We start from the raw sequence: 16,746 nt of genomic DNA on the forward strand, positions 1-16,746 counted from the left end.
CAAACCTCAGACCTACACTGCCTACATGGACAAGGGCAGCAGACACATGGGGAACACCATCAACTGGACGTTCCCCTCCAAGCCACTCAGCATCCTGACTTGGAAATATATCGCCGTTCCTTCAGTGTCGCTGGGTCAAAATCCTAGAACTCCCTCCCTAACAGCACTGTGGGTGTATCTACACCACATGGACTGCAGCGGCTCAAGAAGGCAGCTCACCCGTAGCTTCCCAAGGGCAATTGTGGGGGAGGGGACCAATAAACATGTTGGCGTGGGCAGCGACGCCCACGTCCTGTGAAAGAATATTTATTTTAAAATGGCATCAGGGGTTTCATAAATGAAGACATTGAGGATAAATGCAGGGATGTTATGCAGAGCTAGAATATTGTGCTATGTGCTGGTTAGGCAGATGTAAGGATCCTTGAGAGGGTGCAGATAGATGGGGATCTGACAGATGATAGCTTCGTTTAATGATGGAATGGTGTATGGGCGCCTGAGAGACAGGAGACCGGCAAATTTGGTCGAAAGATTGGGTTCTGATGGCAAGATGGGTCTACGAGAGAAAGTGACTGTGTGATTGCAAAGACCTGAGATCTGATGGGTGTTAGCCTGATGGATTGGATGATGTTGGTCTGTTGGATGGGGTCTGAACCATGGTTCCAAAATATCTGGCTCGAATAGAGAGAGGTCTAATGGATGGAGGTCTGATTAATGGGGCCTGACTCCTGGGTTCCTCAGATGGGGCCCTGAGAATGTCGCTTTGAGCTGAGAGTCTGATTGATGCCCGCTTGAGACTGGAGACTGACAGACAAATCTCCCCTCCCTTATTGCCTTGTGCTCCTCCCATAATCCATTGTGGCGAAGACTCAGCCCCGCCCTTTTCACACAGCAACCAATCAGGGCTCTGCACGCTCTTGTCCTCTTTGTTGATGTTTCTCCAAGCAACCAGAGTCCATTGTTCTCGCCGACCAATCAGACCTCGAACTGACAAAATATGGTGCGGTATAAATAGCGCGGGCGGCCAGACGCGCAGCACATTGGCAGGAGCTGCGGGAATAGAAGGACATTATGGTAAGAACACGCGGGAGAACGTGGAGAGAGACGGGGTTCCATAGAGACAGAGCGATCACCAGGGCTCCGATTGGTGGGCTCTGGTTAGTGGGCTCTGATTGGTGGACGCTGATTGACGGGGTCTGATTGAAGGGCTGGGGGGAGGTGACACCCACAGGGGGGGATAATAGGAATGGGAGATCCGCACAGCGCTGAGGATCAGAGAGACCGGGAATTTCCCAGACCTGGGATAATATCCTGGGGAAAGGATCCGGCTGGAATGGAGGATCAATGGGGATTGGATGGGATCCACAGGATCCAGGAGCGGAATGTTTGCTGCCTCCCCAGACCCTTCTCCATCCATCAGCAGACTGAATGTATAAAGTATCTCTCTCCATCCTGGGTCAATAACACCTCTTGTACCCTCTTCAGCGCGAGTGTATTTCAGTTCACGTTGGCCAGGCCGGTGTACAGATCGGGAACGCTTGCTGGGAGCTGTATTGCCTGGAGCATGGGATCCAGCCGGATGGGCAGATGCCCAGTGACAAGACCATCGGAGGTGGTGACGATTCCTTCAACACCTTCTTCAGTGAGACGGGGGCGGGGAAACACGTTCCCCGAGCCGTGTTTATAGACCTGGAGCCCACTGTGATTGGTAAGAGGAGAGATTGTTGATGGGGTTGCTCAGTCAGTGTTCTCACTAAACTCAGTGAAGTGTGGCCTGAATTCTCTGTGTCCCTGTTGTTAAATCTCTGTTCCCTGTCTCCAGATGAGGTCCGCACGGGCACCTACCGACAGCTCTTTCACCCCGAGCAGCTCATCACCGGCAAGGAGGATGCGGCTAATAACTACGCCCGGGGCCACTGCTCCGTGGGCAAGGAGATCGTGGACCTGGTCTTGGATCGGGTCCGCAAGGTGGTAGGTTCTCTCGGTTGGCTGTGCTGCATTCCTGTCTCATGTTCCCGCTCACATTCCCTGGTAGAGGAAGTGACAGTGATCCCGTCATCCTGAGCATCAGGAGGAGTCACACCCTCAGGAATCGCGCCTCAGAGAATCGCTGATGTTTCACTCGCTGCTCCCCAATGTCCCCACCCAGCAGCTCCCACTGCCCGCTTTTACATTCTCCCCCCCCTCCGTCCTTTTGGTTATTATTTCAGTGAGATGTGGGTGTCGTGAGCAAGGCCAGTATTTATCAGCCATCCCTAATTGCCCCTTGAGAACAGTTAAGCGTCAACCCCATTGCTGTGGGTCTGGAGTCACGTGTAGGTTAGACCGGGTAAAGACAGCAATTTCCTCCCCTAAAGGGCATTGGTGAACCAGATGGGATTTCAGTAACAACCCGTGATCGTTGTCCTGGTCGCCACTACCGAGGCTACATCTCCAATTCCAGAGGTATTGACTGAGTTTAAATTTCCGGGGTGGGATTTGAACCCGTGTCCCCAGAGCATTAGCCTGGCCCTCTGGGTGACCAGTCCCAGTGACATGACCGCGGCGGCACCACCTCTCCTCTTATGTCATGTGAAGTCTGGGATCTGACCTTCTATCCTGCTCCTTCGCTCCAGTATCTGGCACTAATTCCCATTCTCAACAGGGGACACGGTTCAGAGGCGCGGAAACACTCTGTGAATCTGCTATCCCTCGGAAGCCCGGCTTTGTATAGGTCTCCTCCCCAAATGTCGCTCCTCACCTCAGCGCCAAAGTGACCAATCTCAGGGGTCGCTGCCGCATCCCAGCACCGACACTTCAGCAAGTTTCCTCCTGCCCTTATATGCAAAGACTGGCGGAGAGACTCCACACCCTGTTGCCTGTTTGATGTGTTGTGTGTGCTTTTCCCCCACAGGCTGATCTGTGCACAGGACTGCAGGGGTTCCTCGTCTTCCACAGTTTTGGGGGTGGGACCGGCTCAGGATTTACTTCCCTCCTGATGGAGAGACTCTCCGTTGACTATGGCAAGAAATCCAAGCTAGAGTTTTCCGTTTACCCTGCTCCCCAGATCTCCACCGCGGTGGTCGAGCCGTACAACTCGGTGCTGGTCACCCACTGCACCCTCGAGCACTCTGACTGCGCCTTCATGGTGGACAATGAGGCCATTTACGACGTCTGTCGGCGTAACCTGGACATTGAGAGACCAACCTACACCAACCTCAACCGTCTCATTGGACAGGTAGTGTCGTCCATCACGGCCTCACTCCGGTTCGACGGTGCCCTCAATGTGGACCTGACTGAGTTCCAAACCAACCTGGTCCCCTATCCCCGCATCCACTTCCCTCTGGCAACTTTCGCGCCCCTTATTTCGGCCGAGAAGGCTTACCACGAGCAACTCTCGGTGCCGGAGATCACCAACGCCTGCTTTGAACCGGCCAACCAGATGGTGAAGTGTGACCCCCGCCAGGGCAAGTACATGGCGTGTTGCATGCTGTACCGAGGAGATGTGGTGCCCAAGGATGTCAACGCCGCCATCGCCGCCATCAAGAGCAAGCGCTCGATCCAGTTTGTTGACTGGTGCCCGACTGGGTTCAAGGTAAGTGTGGGTTTTGTGTTCAGTCCATGGGCCCCGGGGAAACCTGGATTGTGACAATCTGGGCTCCCATGTGAGGAACACTCTGTTCAACCCGGGTCAAACTGTGTTCCTCCAATCAGGGACAGGAATGGAACAGACCCTCCCCATTCCTGGTCCAGTGAGGAGCTCCCCTGAGGTTTCAGGTGGAATCCCCCTCACGTCAACTTGTCAATTGCAGCCTTGAATGTCCCAGGTGAATTCCTGTCTCCAAATAAGGAAAAGGATTCCAGACGCTGATGTCCAGGAAAACAGCGACTGAACTGGCTTCTGGATTCAGTCTCTATCCAAAGTCGCCTTCTGTCAGAAACTGAGGTTTTCAACCTGGGTGAGGATCTCAGTGAATGACTAGAGCCCAATTTGTTTTTTGTTCAGTGAAAGACAAAACCTCGCCCAAAAGTGTCACATCCTGTGAATGAATGGGCGCCCTGATAGTGAAGTTATTGTTTAATGAACGGAAATCCTTCTCCCCAACAGGTTGGCCTCAACTACCAGCCGCCGACGGTGGTGCCAGGGGGTGACCTGGCCAAGGTGCAGCGGGCCCTCTGTATGCTGAGCAACACCACCGCCATTGCTTTCGCTTGGACCCGCCTCAACATCAAATTCGATAAGATGTACGCCAAGCGGGCCTTTGTCCACTGGTACGTGGGGGAGGGTCTGGAGGAAGGGGAGTTCCAGGATGCCCGGGAAGACCTGGCCTCCCTTGAGAAGGATTATGAAGAGGTCGGGGTCGATTCTTCCTATCTGGACAGAAAGGCGGAGGAGGAGGAAGAATAAAGATCGATTCATTTCCAATGTTTAAATGTTTAACTAAATTTCAAATATCTCACAAAGCGTCTTATTAATTCGAAAGCTTTGGCTTAATTTCATATTCCTTGTGTTAATTATTAAGAGAATAAATGTATTGGAAAATCATTTTGGAATTGTCCTTTTTAAAGGCTCAGAATAGGCAAATGGTTTGGAAACGCGACGTAAAAAGGTCGAAATTCGGGAAGGTTCAATGGACCACAACAAGGTTTAGGAACCTTGAAACCAAGAGCTCAGTCTAAAGCCATCTTGCAGATCTTGGTCGGTATCTCTGTAGGTTATGGCATCTCAAGGTCAAACCCAATATTTCAATCATTTCTCATAATTAAAACCGTGTATTCCTTGAAAAAGTCTTGTAACTTTATTGTTACCGTCTCCTGTGTGATGATATCATTCATGACATGTGGTGACTGTAGCCACAGTCTAACTGGAGTTTTATACATTTACAACATAACCTTCCGGCTCTTTTACTCTTGGATGGTCTTGATTAATTTTTTGCTGTTGATCAGTGTTGCATAAGGTATGTGAAATCTGTCAGATGATTGGGAAGCCACAGCCTTCGATCAGCCCGTCCCATGAATACCGATACCTGCATTTGGTGACCAATTTAATCGGGTTCGTGTGGTTTGTGTCCAGCCCTTGACTGATTCTAAGTCAGAGCAGCGGTTCCTCCTGACTATCAGGGGTTTGTCACTGTAAAAATACATTCTGGAATTCAAAAGCTGCCTTTTGAACGTGACTCCACAATTTGTCGAGCTATTGTAAGAAGCCACTCGATTGGCTCAGGACCTTCATGTCGTTCTTGTCTGGTCGGGCCTTTTGTGTGGCTCCAGTCCCACGCCAAGGCATTTGCCTCCTCTGCGCCCTCTGGATTGACCGAGACAGCCATTGCATCAAGCAAGAAGGCACAAGGTGACTGGACGTGGACGAATGGCAGCTGTTGTACCAGGTTGGCCCACTGAGACCGCATTTTCAAAATGGCCAAAGCTAAGCTGATGATTTGGGAAGAGATCTTGCAAATTATGATGTTCCTATAATGTTGTTCCTCTGGTTCTACCCCCCGCCCTCGGTAGGGTTACAGCCTTGCTTGCAATGCAGCATTTTACTTAAATTTACTATTTTTAAAAAAACAGTTTCTTCGACGGTTGGGCAGGGCTAATCAAGCAAATCGAGCCCTCTGCTGGAGAACAGGTCTGATCAGTAAATGAAGTAACTGTCCTAATCTCAGTAATATAAATGAGAGCTTAAGTTCCCTGTCATGGAGTGCACTGGTACAGAGTGGAATTACTGCGAGTTTGGTGAGCAGGCAGTTCAGTGAGGAGGGGAGGGAGGTGATCTTTTATTTTCCTTTCTGTATCTTTCTCAGGCTGCAGGAGGCCTGAGCAACAAACATCCAAGAGAGACATCACAGGAGAAACATAAGCTCATCAGCTAGTGAGAAACTGCTGTTGGGGAGGATCTTCAAGTAGCTGAAAATTAGCAAAATGCATTCTTCTTAAAAGAAGGAGCTATTTAGACTTCAATAAGAAACGCAAGCAATAGGGAAGTAAATTTAAGTCAAGGCCAGATAAAATAAAGTAGTCTATGTAAACCAAAGTAAAATAACATTAACATAAGGGAAGTAACTTGAAGCCATGGCAGGACAGCTTGGTCATGTGGGATGCATATCCTGTAACATGTGGGAAGGCCTGGATGCTACTGCTGTCCCAGATGACCACATGTGCTGGAAGTGTCAACAGCTGCAGAACCTACAGCTCTGGGTTTTGGAACTCGAATGGCAGCTGGAGTCACTGCAGCACGTCCAGGAGGCTGAGAGATATGTGGATAGCACATTCGGGGAGAGGTGGTCACACTGCAGCTTAGAAATCTGGAGGCAGAAAGGGAATGGGTGACCGCCAGGCAGTCCAAGTGTGGGAGTCCCCTGGGGTCCTGCTCATCAATCAGTTTTCCGTTTTGGAAGCCGCTAAGGGGGGTGGGGTGCTTATGATGGTCACAAATAGCTTCATACCGTAAACAGCCTAGGGGAGGAGAAAGTAAAAAAGGAAATCAGTAAAGCAAAGAGAGGATACGAACAGATATTTGCAGGTATAATCAAATAAAACCTAAAAGATGTTTTACAAGTGCATTAAGAGCAAAAGGATAACTAAGGAAAGAGTAGGGCCTATCAGAGATGTACATGGTAACTTGTGTGTTGATGTTGAAGAGGTGGGCAGGGTTCTCAATGAGTACTTTGACTCTGTCTTCACCAAGGAGAGGGATGATGCAGACATTCTAGTTGAAGAGGAGGAGTGTGAAATATTAGATACAATAAGCACAGCGAGAGAGGAAGTACTGGAGAAACTGGCAACCCTGAAGGTGGATAAATCACCAAGGCTGGATGGATTGTATCCCAGGTTGTTAAAGGAAACCTGGGAGGAAATAACAGATGCTCTGAGGGTCATGTTCCAATCCTCACTAGATATGGGTGAGGTAACAGAGGATTGGAGGCCTGCAAATGTTGTATCATTATTTTAAAAAGGTGCAAGGGACAGGCCAGAAAATTATAGACCGGTCAGACTGATTTCGGTGGTGGGCAAATTATTGGAATCAATTCTGAGAGACAGAATAAACTGTCACTTAGGGAGGAATGGATTAATCAGAGATAGTCAGCATGGTTTAGTTAAGGGAAGATCATGTCTTACTAACTTATTATAATTTCTTGAGGGAGTAACAAGGAAGATTGATGAGGATGGTGCAGTGGATGTTATCTACATGGATTTCAGTAAGGCATTTGACAATGCCCCAAATTGCAGACTGGTTAGAAAAGTGAGGATACAGGGGACTGTGGTGAGTTGGATCTAAAATTGGCTCAGCGACAGGGAACAAAGGGTAATAGTTGATGGATGTTGTTTGCAAATGGAAAGCAGTTTCCAATGGTGTTCCACAGGTCTCATTGTTGGGGTCGTTGCTCTTTGCTGTACATATGAATACCTTGGATTTAAATGTGGGAAGCATGACTGGTAAATTTGCAGATGACGCCAAAATTGGCTGCATAGTTGATAGTGAAGAGGATAGCTGTTATCTCCAGAATGATGGCAATGCTTTGGTTGAGTGGGAAGAAAAATGGCAAATGAACTCCAATCTGGATAAGTGTGAGGTAATGCATTTGGGGAGGGCAAATAAAGCAAGGGAATAGTCAATAAATGGGTGAATACTGAGAGGGGCTGAGGAAGTGAGAGCCCTTGGAGTGCATGTCCACAGGTCCCTGAAGGTGGCAGGACAGATGGGTAAGGTGGTAAAGAAAGCCTATGGAATGCTTTCCTTTATTGGACAAGGCATTGAATACAAAAGCAGGGATGTAATGATGGAACTGTATAAAATGCTAGTTAGGCCACAGCTGGAATTTTGTGTCCAGTTCTGGTCGTCACATTACAGGAAGAACAGAATTGCTCTGGAGGGAGTGCGGAGGATATTTGCAAGAATGTTACCAGGGCTGGAAAATTGAAGCTGTGAGGGAAGATTGGATAGGCTAGGGTTGTTTTTCATAGAACACTAGATACTGACGGGTGACCTGATTGGCCTGCCACTGGAAACCATTTTCCATTCGCAATAACATCCATTGACCATTACCCTTTGATTCCTGTCACTAAGCCAATTTTGGATCCAACTCGCTCTCGAATTATGAGCAGCCTAGAGAGAGTGGACAGGAAAGACCTGTATCAGCCAGGTGAGGGGTGAATTACAAGGGGGCATAGATTTAAGGTGACTTGCAGAAGGACTGGAGGAAACATGAGGAAAACATGAAGAAAACCCAGAGGATGGTGGGTGTCTGAATTCTCTGCCTAAATTGGTGGCTGAGGCTGAAACTCATTTTAAAAGGACCTGGATCTGCATCTGAAGGGCTGTAACCTGCAAGGCTATGGACCAGGTGCTGGAAAGCAGGATTTGAAATCAGTGGCTAGTTAATTTTTTCTAATTTTTTTTGGCAGGTGCAGACACGATGGCTGAATGGCCTCTTTCTGCACAGTAACTTTTCTCTGGTTCTATGGGGGCTTTGAGTGAAGAATATTAAATAACCATGAGAGACAAATTGGGTAATATGACCTGTTTGTTCAGATGCCTGTAATTATCAGCAGCAACCCTGGGGGATAATTGTGTCTTGGGAGGTCCTCCAAGTTATAAAAATAAGGCAGCACTGAATTGTGTCACGTACAACGTGGGCTTTCTTCACCACGTCAATTCATACGGACAATGCATGGGCCGGTAACTGGCGTTGTATATGCCATTTACTATCCAACTCTGGCAGCCATTGGAATACTAAGTAAGAGCTTATAATACTTTGTTGAAAAAAAACGATTTATTCACTGTATCTATAGTTACAAAATGATGGTAGAAATACTGAGACCATTTCCATTGGAAAAGAGAGTTATTATAGGAAGGGTATTGGGAGCATGGATAAGGAGATGTTGTTGCTTGTTCCTTAGGTTAGTCAGTGACAAGACGTTCCCAATTTCAAACAAGGACAAGAAGGATGAGGAGAGAATTCAGAGGAAAATATCATTCAAATATGTTGTTTAGAGCATTAGTTTTGGATTGATACAGACCAGTGCAGAGTGAATGGTGCAGTGTATTACTTTGGGATTGATACAGAGCTGTGCAGAGTGAATGAGACAGTGCATTAGTTTTGCATTGATACAGAGCTGTGCAGAGTGAATGGGGCAGTGAATTAGTTTTGGATTGATACAGAGCTGTGCAGAGTGAATGGGGCAGTGTATTAGTTTTGGATTAATACAGGAGTGTGCAGAGTGATTGGGGCAGTTATTAGTTTTGGATTGATACAGATCTGTGCAGAGTGAATGGGGCAGTGTATTAGTTTAGGATTCATACAGAGCTGTGCAGAGTGAATGGGGCAGTGTATTAGCTTTGGATTGATACAGAGCTGTGCAGAGTGAATGGGACAGTGTATTAGATTTGGATTTTAACAGAGCTGTGCAGAGTGAATGGGGCAGTGTGTTAGTTTTCGATTGATACTGAGCTGTGCAGAGTGAATGGGGCAGTGTATTAGTCTTGGATTGATATAGGGCTGTGCAGAGTGAATGAGGCAGTGTATTAGTTTTGGACTAATACAGAGCTGTGCAGAGTGAATGGGGCAGTGTATTAGTTTTGGATTGATACACAGCTGTGCAGAGTGAATGGAGCAGTGTATTAGTTTTGGATTGATACAGAGCTGTGGAGAGTGAATAGGGCAGTGTATTGGTTTTGGATTGACACAGAGCTGTGCAGAGTGAATGGAGCAGCGTATTAGTTTTCGATTGATTCAGAGTGAATGGGGCAGTGTATTAGTTTTGGGTTAATACTGAGCTGTGCAGAGTGAATCGGGCAGCGTATTAGTTTTGGATTGATTCAGAGTGAATGGGGCAGTATATTAGTTTTCGATTGATTCAGAGTGAATGGGGCAGTGTATTAGTTTTGGATTGATACAGAGCATTGCAGAGTGAATGGGGCAGTGTATTTGTTTTGGATTGATATGGAGCTGTGCAGAGTGAATGGGGGAGTGTAGTAGTTTGGGATTTATAAAGCGCTGTGCAGAGTGAATAGAACAGTGTATTAGTTTTGGATTAATACTGAGCTGTGCAGAGTGAATGGGGCAGTATATAAATTTTGGATTGATACACAGGTGTGCAGAGTGAATGGGGCAGCGGCTTAGTTTTGGTTTGATACAGAGCTGTGCAGATTGAATGGAGCAGCGTATTAGTTTTGAATTAATACCGAGCTGTGCACAGTGAATCGGGCAGCGTTTTAGTTTTGGATTGATACAGAGCTGTGCAGAGTGAATGGAGCAGCGTATTCATTTGGATTAATACTGAGGTGTGCAGAGTGAATCGGGCAGTGTATTAGTTTTGGATTGATACATAGCTGTGCAGAGTGAATGGAGCAGCGTATTAGTTTTCGATTGATTCAAAGTGAATGGGGCAGTGTATTAGTTTTGGATTGATACAGAGCTGTGCAGAGTGAATGGAGCAGCGTATTAGTTTTCGATTGATTCAAAGTGAATGGGGCAGTGTATTAGTTTCGGATTGATACAGAGCTGTGCAGAGTGAATGGGGCAGTGTAATTGTTTTGGATTGATACGGAGCTGTGCAGAGTGAATGGGGCAGTGCATTAGTTTTGAATTAATACTGAACAGTGCAGAGTGAATGGGGCAGAATATAAATTATGGATTGATACATAGATGTGCGGAGTGAATGGGGGAGTATATTAATTTTGGAATGATAACGAGCTGTGCAGAGTGAATGGGGCAGTGGCTTAGTTTTGGTTTGATACAGAGCTGTGCAGAGTGAAAGGGGCAATATATTAAATTTGGATTGATACCGAGCTGCGCAGAGTGAATGGGGCAGCGGCTTAGTTTTGGATTGATACAGAGCTGTGCAGAGTGAATGGGGCAGTGTATTAGATTTGGATTGATAGAGAGCAGTGCAGAATGAATGGGGCAGTTTATTAGTTTTGGATTGATACAGAGCTGTGCAGAGTGAATGGTGCAGTGTATTAGTTATGGATTGATACAGAGCTGTGCAGAGTGAATAGGGCAGTGTATTAGTTATGGATTGATACAGAACTGTGCAGAGTGAATGGGGCATTGTATTATTTTTGGAATGATACAGTGCAGTGCAGAGTGAATGGGGCAGTATATTAGTTTTGGATTGATACAGAGCTGTGCAGAGTGAATGGGGCAGTTTATTAGTTCTGCATTGATACAGAGCTGTGCAGAGTGAATGGGGCACTGCATTAGTTTTGAATTCATACAGAGCGGTGCAGAGTGAATGGGGCAGTATAAGAGTTTTGGATTAATACTGAGGTGTGCAGAGTGAATCGGGCAGTCTATTAGTTTTGGATTGATACAGAGCAGTGCAGAGTGAATGGGACATTGTCTTAGTTTTGGATTCATACCGAGCTGTGCAGAGTGAATGGGGCAGTGTATTAGTTTTGGATTAATACAGAGCTGTGCAGCCTGATTGGGGCAGTATATAAATTTTGGATTGATACACAGATGTGCGGACTGAATGGGGCAGTATATTAATTTTGGATTGATAACGCGCAGTTCAGAGTGAATGGGGCAGCGGCTTAGTTTTGGTTTGATACAGAGCTGTGCAGAGTGAATGGGGCAATATATTAATATTGGATTGATATCGAGCTGTGCAGAATGAATGGGGCAGCGGCTTAGTTTTGGATTGATACAGAGCTGTGCAGAGTGAAAGGGGCTTTGTATTAGTTTTGGATTGATACAGAGCTGTGCAGAGTGAATGGGTCAGTGTATTAGTTTTGGATTGATACAGAGCTGTGCAGAGTGAATGGGGCAGTGTATTTGTCTTGGATTGATACAGAACTGTGCAGAGTGAATGGGGCAGTGTATTAGTTATGGATCAATACTGAGCTGTGCAGAGTGAATGGGGCAGTATATAAATTTTGGATTGATACACAGATGTGCGGAGTGAATGGGGCAGTATATTAATTTTGGATTGATAACGAGCTGTGCAGAGTGAATGGGGCAGCGGCTTAGTTTTGGTTTGATACAGATCTGTGCAGAGTGAATGGGGCAATATATTAATTTTGGATTGATACCGAGCTGTGCAGAGTGAATGGGGCAGCGGTTAGTTTTGGATTGATACAGAGCTGTGCAGAGTGAATGGGGCAGGGTATTAGTTTTGGATTGATGCAGAGCTGTGCAGAATGAATGGGGCAGTTTATTAGTTTTGGATTGATACAGAGCTGTGCAGAGTGAATAGGGCAGTGTATTAGTTTTGGATTGATACAGAGCTTTGCAGAGGGAATGGGGCATTGTATTATTTTTGGATTGATATAGTGCAGTGCAGAGTGAATGGGGCAGTATATTAGTTTTGGATTGATACAGAGCTGTGCAGAGTGAATCGGGCAGTGTATTAGTTCTGCATTGATACAGAGCTGTGCAGAGTGATTGGGGCACTGCATCAGTTTTGGATTCATACAGAACGGTGCAGAGTGAATGGGGCAGTATAGTAGTTTTGGATTAATACTGAGCTGTGCAGAGTGAATGGGGCAGTGTATTAGTTTTGGATTGATACAGAGCAGTGCAGAGTGAATCGGGCAGCGTATTAGTTTTGGATTGATACATAGCTGTGCAGAGTGAATGGGTCAGTGTATTAGTTTGGGATTGATACAGAGCTGTGCAGAGTGAATGGGGCAGTGTATTAGTTTTGGATTGATACAGAGCTGTGCAGAGTTAATGGGGCAGTGTATTAGTTTTGGATTGATACAGATCTGTGCAGAGTGAATCGGACATTGTATTAGTTTTGGATTAATACCGAGCTGTGCAGAGTGAATGGGGCAGTGTATTAGTTTTGGATTAATACAGAGCTGTGCAGAGTGAATGGGACAGTATATAAATTTTGGATTGATACACAGATGTGCGGACTGAATGGGGCAGTATTTAATTTTGGATTGATAACGAGCTGTGCAGAATGAATGGGGCAACGGCTTAGTTTTGGTTTGATACAGAGCTGTGCAGAGTGAACTGGGCAATATATTAATTTTGGATTGATATCGAGCTGTGCAGAGTGAATGGGGCAGCGGCTTAGTTTTGGATTGATACAGAGCTGTGCAGAGTGAATGGGGCAATATATTAATTTTGGATTGATATCGAGCTGTGCAGAGTGAATGGGGCAGCGGCTTAGTTTTGACTTGATACAGCGCTGTGCAGAGTGAAAGGGGCTTTGTATTAGTTTTGGATTGATACAGAGCTTTGCAGAGGGAATGCGGCATTGTATTATTTTTGGATTGATACAGTGCAGTGCAGAGTGAATGGGGCACTATATTAGTTTTGGATTGATGCAGAGCTGTGCAGAGTGAATGGGGCAGTGTATTAGTTCTGCATTGATACAGAGCTGTGCAGAGTGAATGGGGCACTGCATTAGTTTTGGATTCATACAGAGCGGTGCAGAGTGAATGGGGCTGTATAGTAGTTTTGGATAAATACTCTGCTGTGCAGAGTGAATCGGGCAATGTATTAGTTTTGGATTGATACAGAGCAGTGCAGAGTGAATCGGGCAGCGTATTAGTTTTGGATTGATACATAGCTGTGCAGAGTGAATGGGGCAGTGTACTAGCTTTGGATTGATACAGAGCTGTGCAGAGTGAATGGGGCAGTGTATTAGGTTTGGATTGAGACAGAGCTGTGCAGAGTGAATGGGGCAGTGTATTAGTTTTGGATTGAGACAGAGCTGTGCAGAGTGAATGGGGCAGTGTATTAGTTTTGGATTGATACAGATATATGCAGAGTGAATGGGACATTGTATTAGTTTTGGATTCATACCGAGCTGTGCAGAGTGAATGGGGCAGTGTATTAGTTTTGGATGAATACAGAGCTGTGCAGAGTGAATGGGGCAGTATATAAATTTTGAATTGATACACAGATGTGCGGACTGAATGGGGCAGTATATTAATTTTGGATTGATAACGAGCTGTGCAGAGTGAATGGGGCAACGGCTTAGTTTTGGTTTGATACAGAGCTGTGCAGAGTGAATTGGGCAATATATTAATTTTGGATTGATATCGAGCTGTGCAGAGTGAATGGGGGAGCGGCTTAGTTTTGGATTGATACAGAGCTGTGCAGAGTGAATGCGGTAATATATTAATTTTGGATCGATATCGAGCTGTGCAGAGTGAATGGGGCAGCGGCTTAGTTTTGAATTGATACAGAGCTGTGCAGAGTGAATCGGGCATTGTATTAGTTTTGGATTGATACAGAGCTGTGCAGAGTGAATGAGGCAGTGTATTAGTTTTGGATTGATACAGAGCTGTGCAGAGTGAATGGTGCAGTGTATTAGTTTTGGATTGATACAGAGCTGTGGAAAGTGAATAGGGCAGTCTATTAGTTTTGCATTTATACACAGCTGTTCAGATTGAATGTTGCAGTGTACTGGTTTTGGAATGATACAGAGCTGTGGAGAGTGAATAGGACAGTTTATTAGTTTTGGATTGATACAGAGCTATGCAGACGGAATGGGGCAGTATATTAGTTTTGGATTGACACAGAGCTGTGCAGAGTGAATCGGGCATTGTATTAGTTTTGGATTGATACAGAGCTGTGCAGAGTGAATGAGGCAGTGTATTAGTTTTGGATTGATACAGAGCTGTGCAGAGTGAATGGGGTAGTGCATTAGTTTTGTATTGATATAGGGCTGTGGAGAGTGAATAGGGCAGTGTATTTGTTCTGGATTGATACAGAGCTGTGGAGAATGAATAGGGCAATGTATTAGTTTTGGACTGATACACAGCTGTGCAGAGTGAATGGGGCAGTATATTAGTTTTGGATTGATACAGAGCTGTGCAGAGTGAATGGTGCAATGTATTAGATTTGGATTGATACAGAGCTGTGCAGAGTGAATTGAGCAGTGTATTAGTTTTGGATTGATACACAGCTGTGCAGAGTGAATGGGGCAGTATATTAGTTTTGGATTGATACAGAGCTGTGCAGAGTGAATGGGGCAGTTTATTAGTTTTGGATTGATCCAGAGCTGTGCAGAGTGAATGGAGCAGTGTATTAGTTTTGGATAGGTACTGAGCTGTGGAGAGTGAATAGGGCAGTGTATTTGTCTTGGATTGAAACAGAGCTGTGCAGATGGAATGGGGCAGACTATTAGTTTTGGATTGATACAGAGGTGTGCAGAGTTTTTCGGGCAGTGTGTTAGTTTTGGATTGATTCAGAGCTGTGCAGAGTGAATGAGGCAGTGTATTAGTATTGGATTGATAATGAGCTGTTCAGAGTGAATGGGGCAGTGTATCAATTTTGGATTGATATAGAGCTGTGCAGAGTGAATGGGGCAGTGTATTAGTTTTGGATTGATACAGAGCTGTGCAGAGTGAATGCGGCAGTGTATTAGTTTTCTATTGGTACAGAGCTGTGCAGAGTGAATGGGGCAGTGTATTAGTTTTGGATTTATACAGAGCTGTGCAGAGTGAATGGGGCAGGGTATTAGTTTTCTTTTGATACAGAGCTCTGCAGATTGAATGGGGCAGTGTATTAGTTTTGGGTTGATACAGATTTGTGCCGAGTGAATGGGGCAGTGTGTTAGTTTTGGATTGATACAGAGCTGTGGAGAGTGAGTTGGGCAGTGTATTAGTTTTGGATTGATACAGAGCTGTGCAGAGGGAATGGGGCATTGTATTATTTTTGGAATGATACACTGCTGTGCAGAGTGAATGGGGCAGTATATTAGTTTTGGATTGATACAGACCTGTGCAGAGTGAATGGAGCAGTTTATTAGTTCTGCATTGATACAGAGCTGTGCAGAGTGAATGGGGCATTGAATTAGTTTTGGATTTATACAGAGAGGTGCAGAGTCAATGGGGCAGTATATTAGCTTTGGATTAATACTGTGCTGTGCAGAGTGAATCTTGCAGTGTATTAATTTTGGATTGATACAGAGCTGTGCAGAGTGAATGGGGCAGTGTATTAGTTTTAGATTGATACACAGCTGTGCAGAGTCAATGGGGCAGTGTATTAGGTATGGATTGATACAGAGCTGTGCAGAGTGAATGGGTTAGTGTATTAGTTTTGGATTGAGACAGAGCTGTGCAGAGTGAATGGGGCAGTGTATTAGTTTTGGATTGAAACAGATGTGTGCAGAGTGAATGGGACATTGTATTAGTTTTGGATTCATACCGAGCTGTGCAGAGTGAATGGGGCAGTGTATTAGTTTTGGATTAATACAGAGCTGTGCAGACTGAATGGGACAGTATATAAATTTTGAATTGATACACAGATGTGCGGACTGCATGGGGCAGTATATTAATTTTGGATTGATAACGAGCTGTGCAGAGTGAATGGGGCAGCGGCTTATTTTTGGTTTGATACAGAGCTGTGCAGAGAGAATGGGGCAATATATTAATTTTGGATTGATACTGAGCGGTGCAGAGTGAATGGGGCAGTGGCTTAGTTTTGGATTGATACAGAGCTTTGCAGAGTGAAAGGGGTTTTGTATTAGTTTTGGATTGATACAGAGCTGTGCAGAGTGAATGGGGCAGTGTATTAGTTTTGGATTGATACAGAGCTGTGCAGAGTGAATGGGGCAGTGTGTTAGTTTTGGATTGATACAGAGCTGTGCAGAGTGAATTGGGCAGTGTATTAGTTTTGGATGATACAGAGCTGTGCAGAGTGAATGGGGCAGTATATTAATTTTGGATTGATACAGAGATATGCAGAATGAATGGGGCAGTGTATTAGTTTTCGATTGATGCAGAGCTCTGCAGAATGAATGGGGCAGTGTATTAGTTTTGGATTAATACTGAGCTGTGCTGAGTGAATGGGGCAGTATATA

General features: G+C 45.5%; 1 protein-coding gene across 1 annotated transcript; it reads left to right on the forward strand.

Moving 5' to 3' along the window:
* The first annotated feature begins 1,564 nt into the window (after window positions 1–1,564).
* LOC144672329 (tubulin alpha-3 chain-like) lies at window positions 1,565–4,384 on the forward strand. The gene is made up of 4 exons (XM_078534182.1): window positions 1,565–1,705; window positions 1,820–1,968; window positions 2,891–3,571; window positions 4,085–4,384. The coding sequence occupies exons 1-4, from the start codon at window positions 1,585–1,587 to the stop codon at window positions 4,382–4,384; spliced, it is 1,251 nt and encodes a 416-aa protein (XP_078390308.1). The 5' UTR covers window positions 1,565–1,584.
* Window positions 4,385–16,746: the final 12,362 nt, after the last annotated feature.

This window comes from Cetorhinus maximus, chromosome 37 (genome assembly GCF_964194155.1).
Source record: "Cetorhinus maximus chromosome 37, sCetMax3.hap1.1, whole genome shotgun sequence".
Lineage (NCBI taxonomy): Eukaryota > Metazoa > Chordata > Chondrichthyes > Lamniformes > Cetorhinidae > Cetorhinus > Cetorhinus maximus.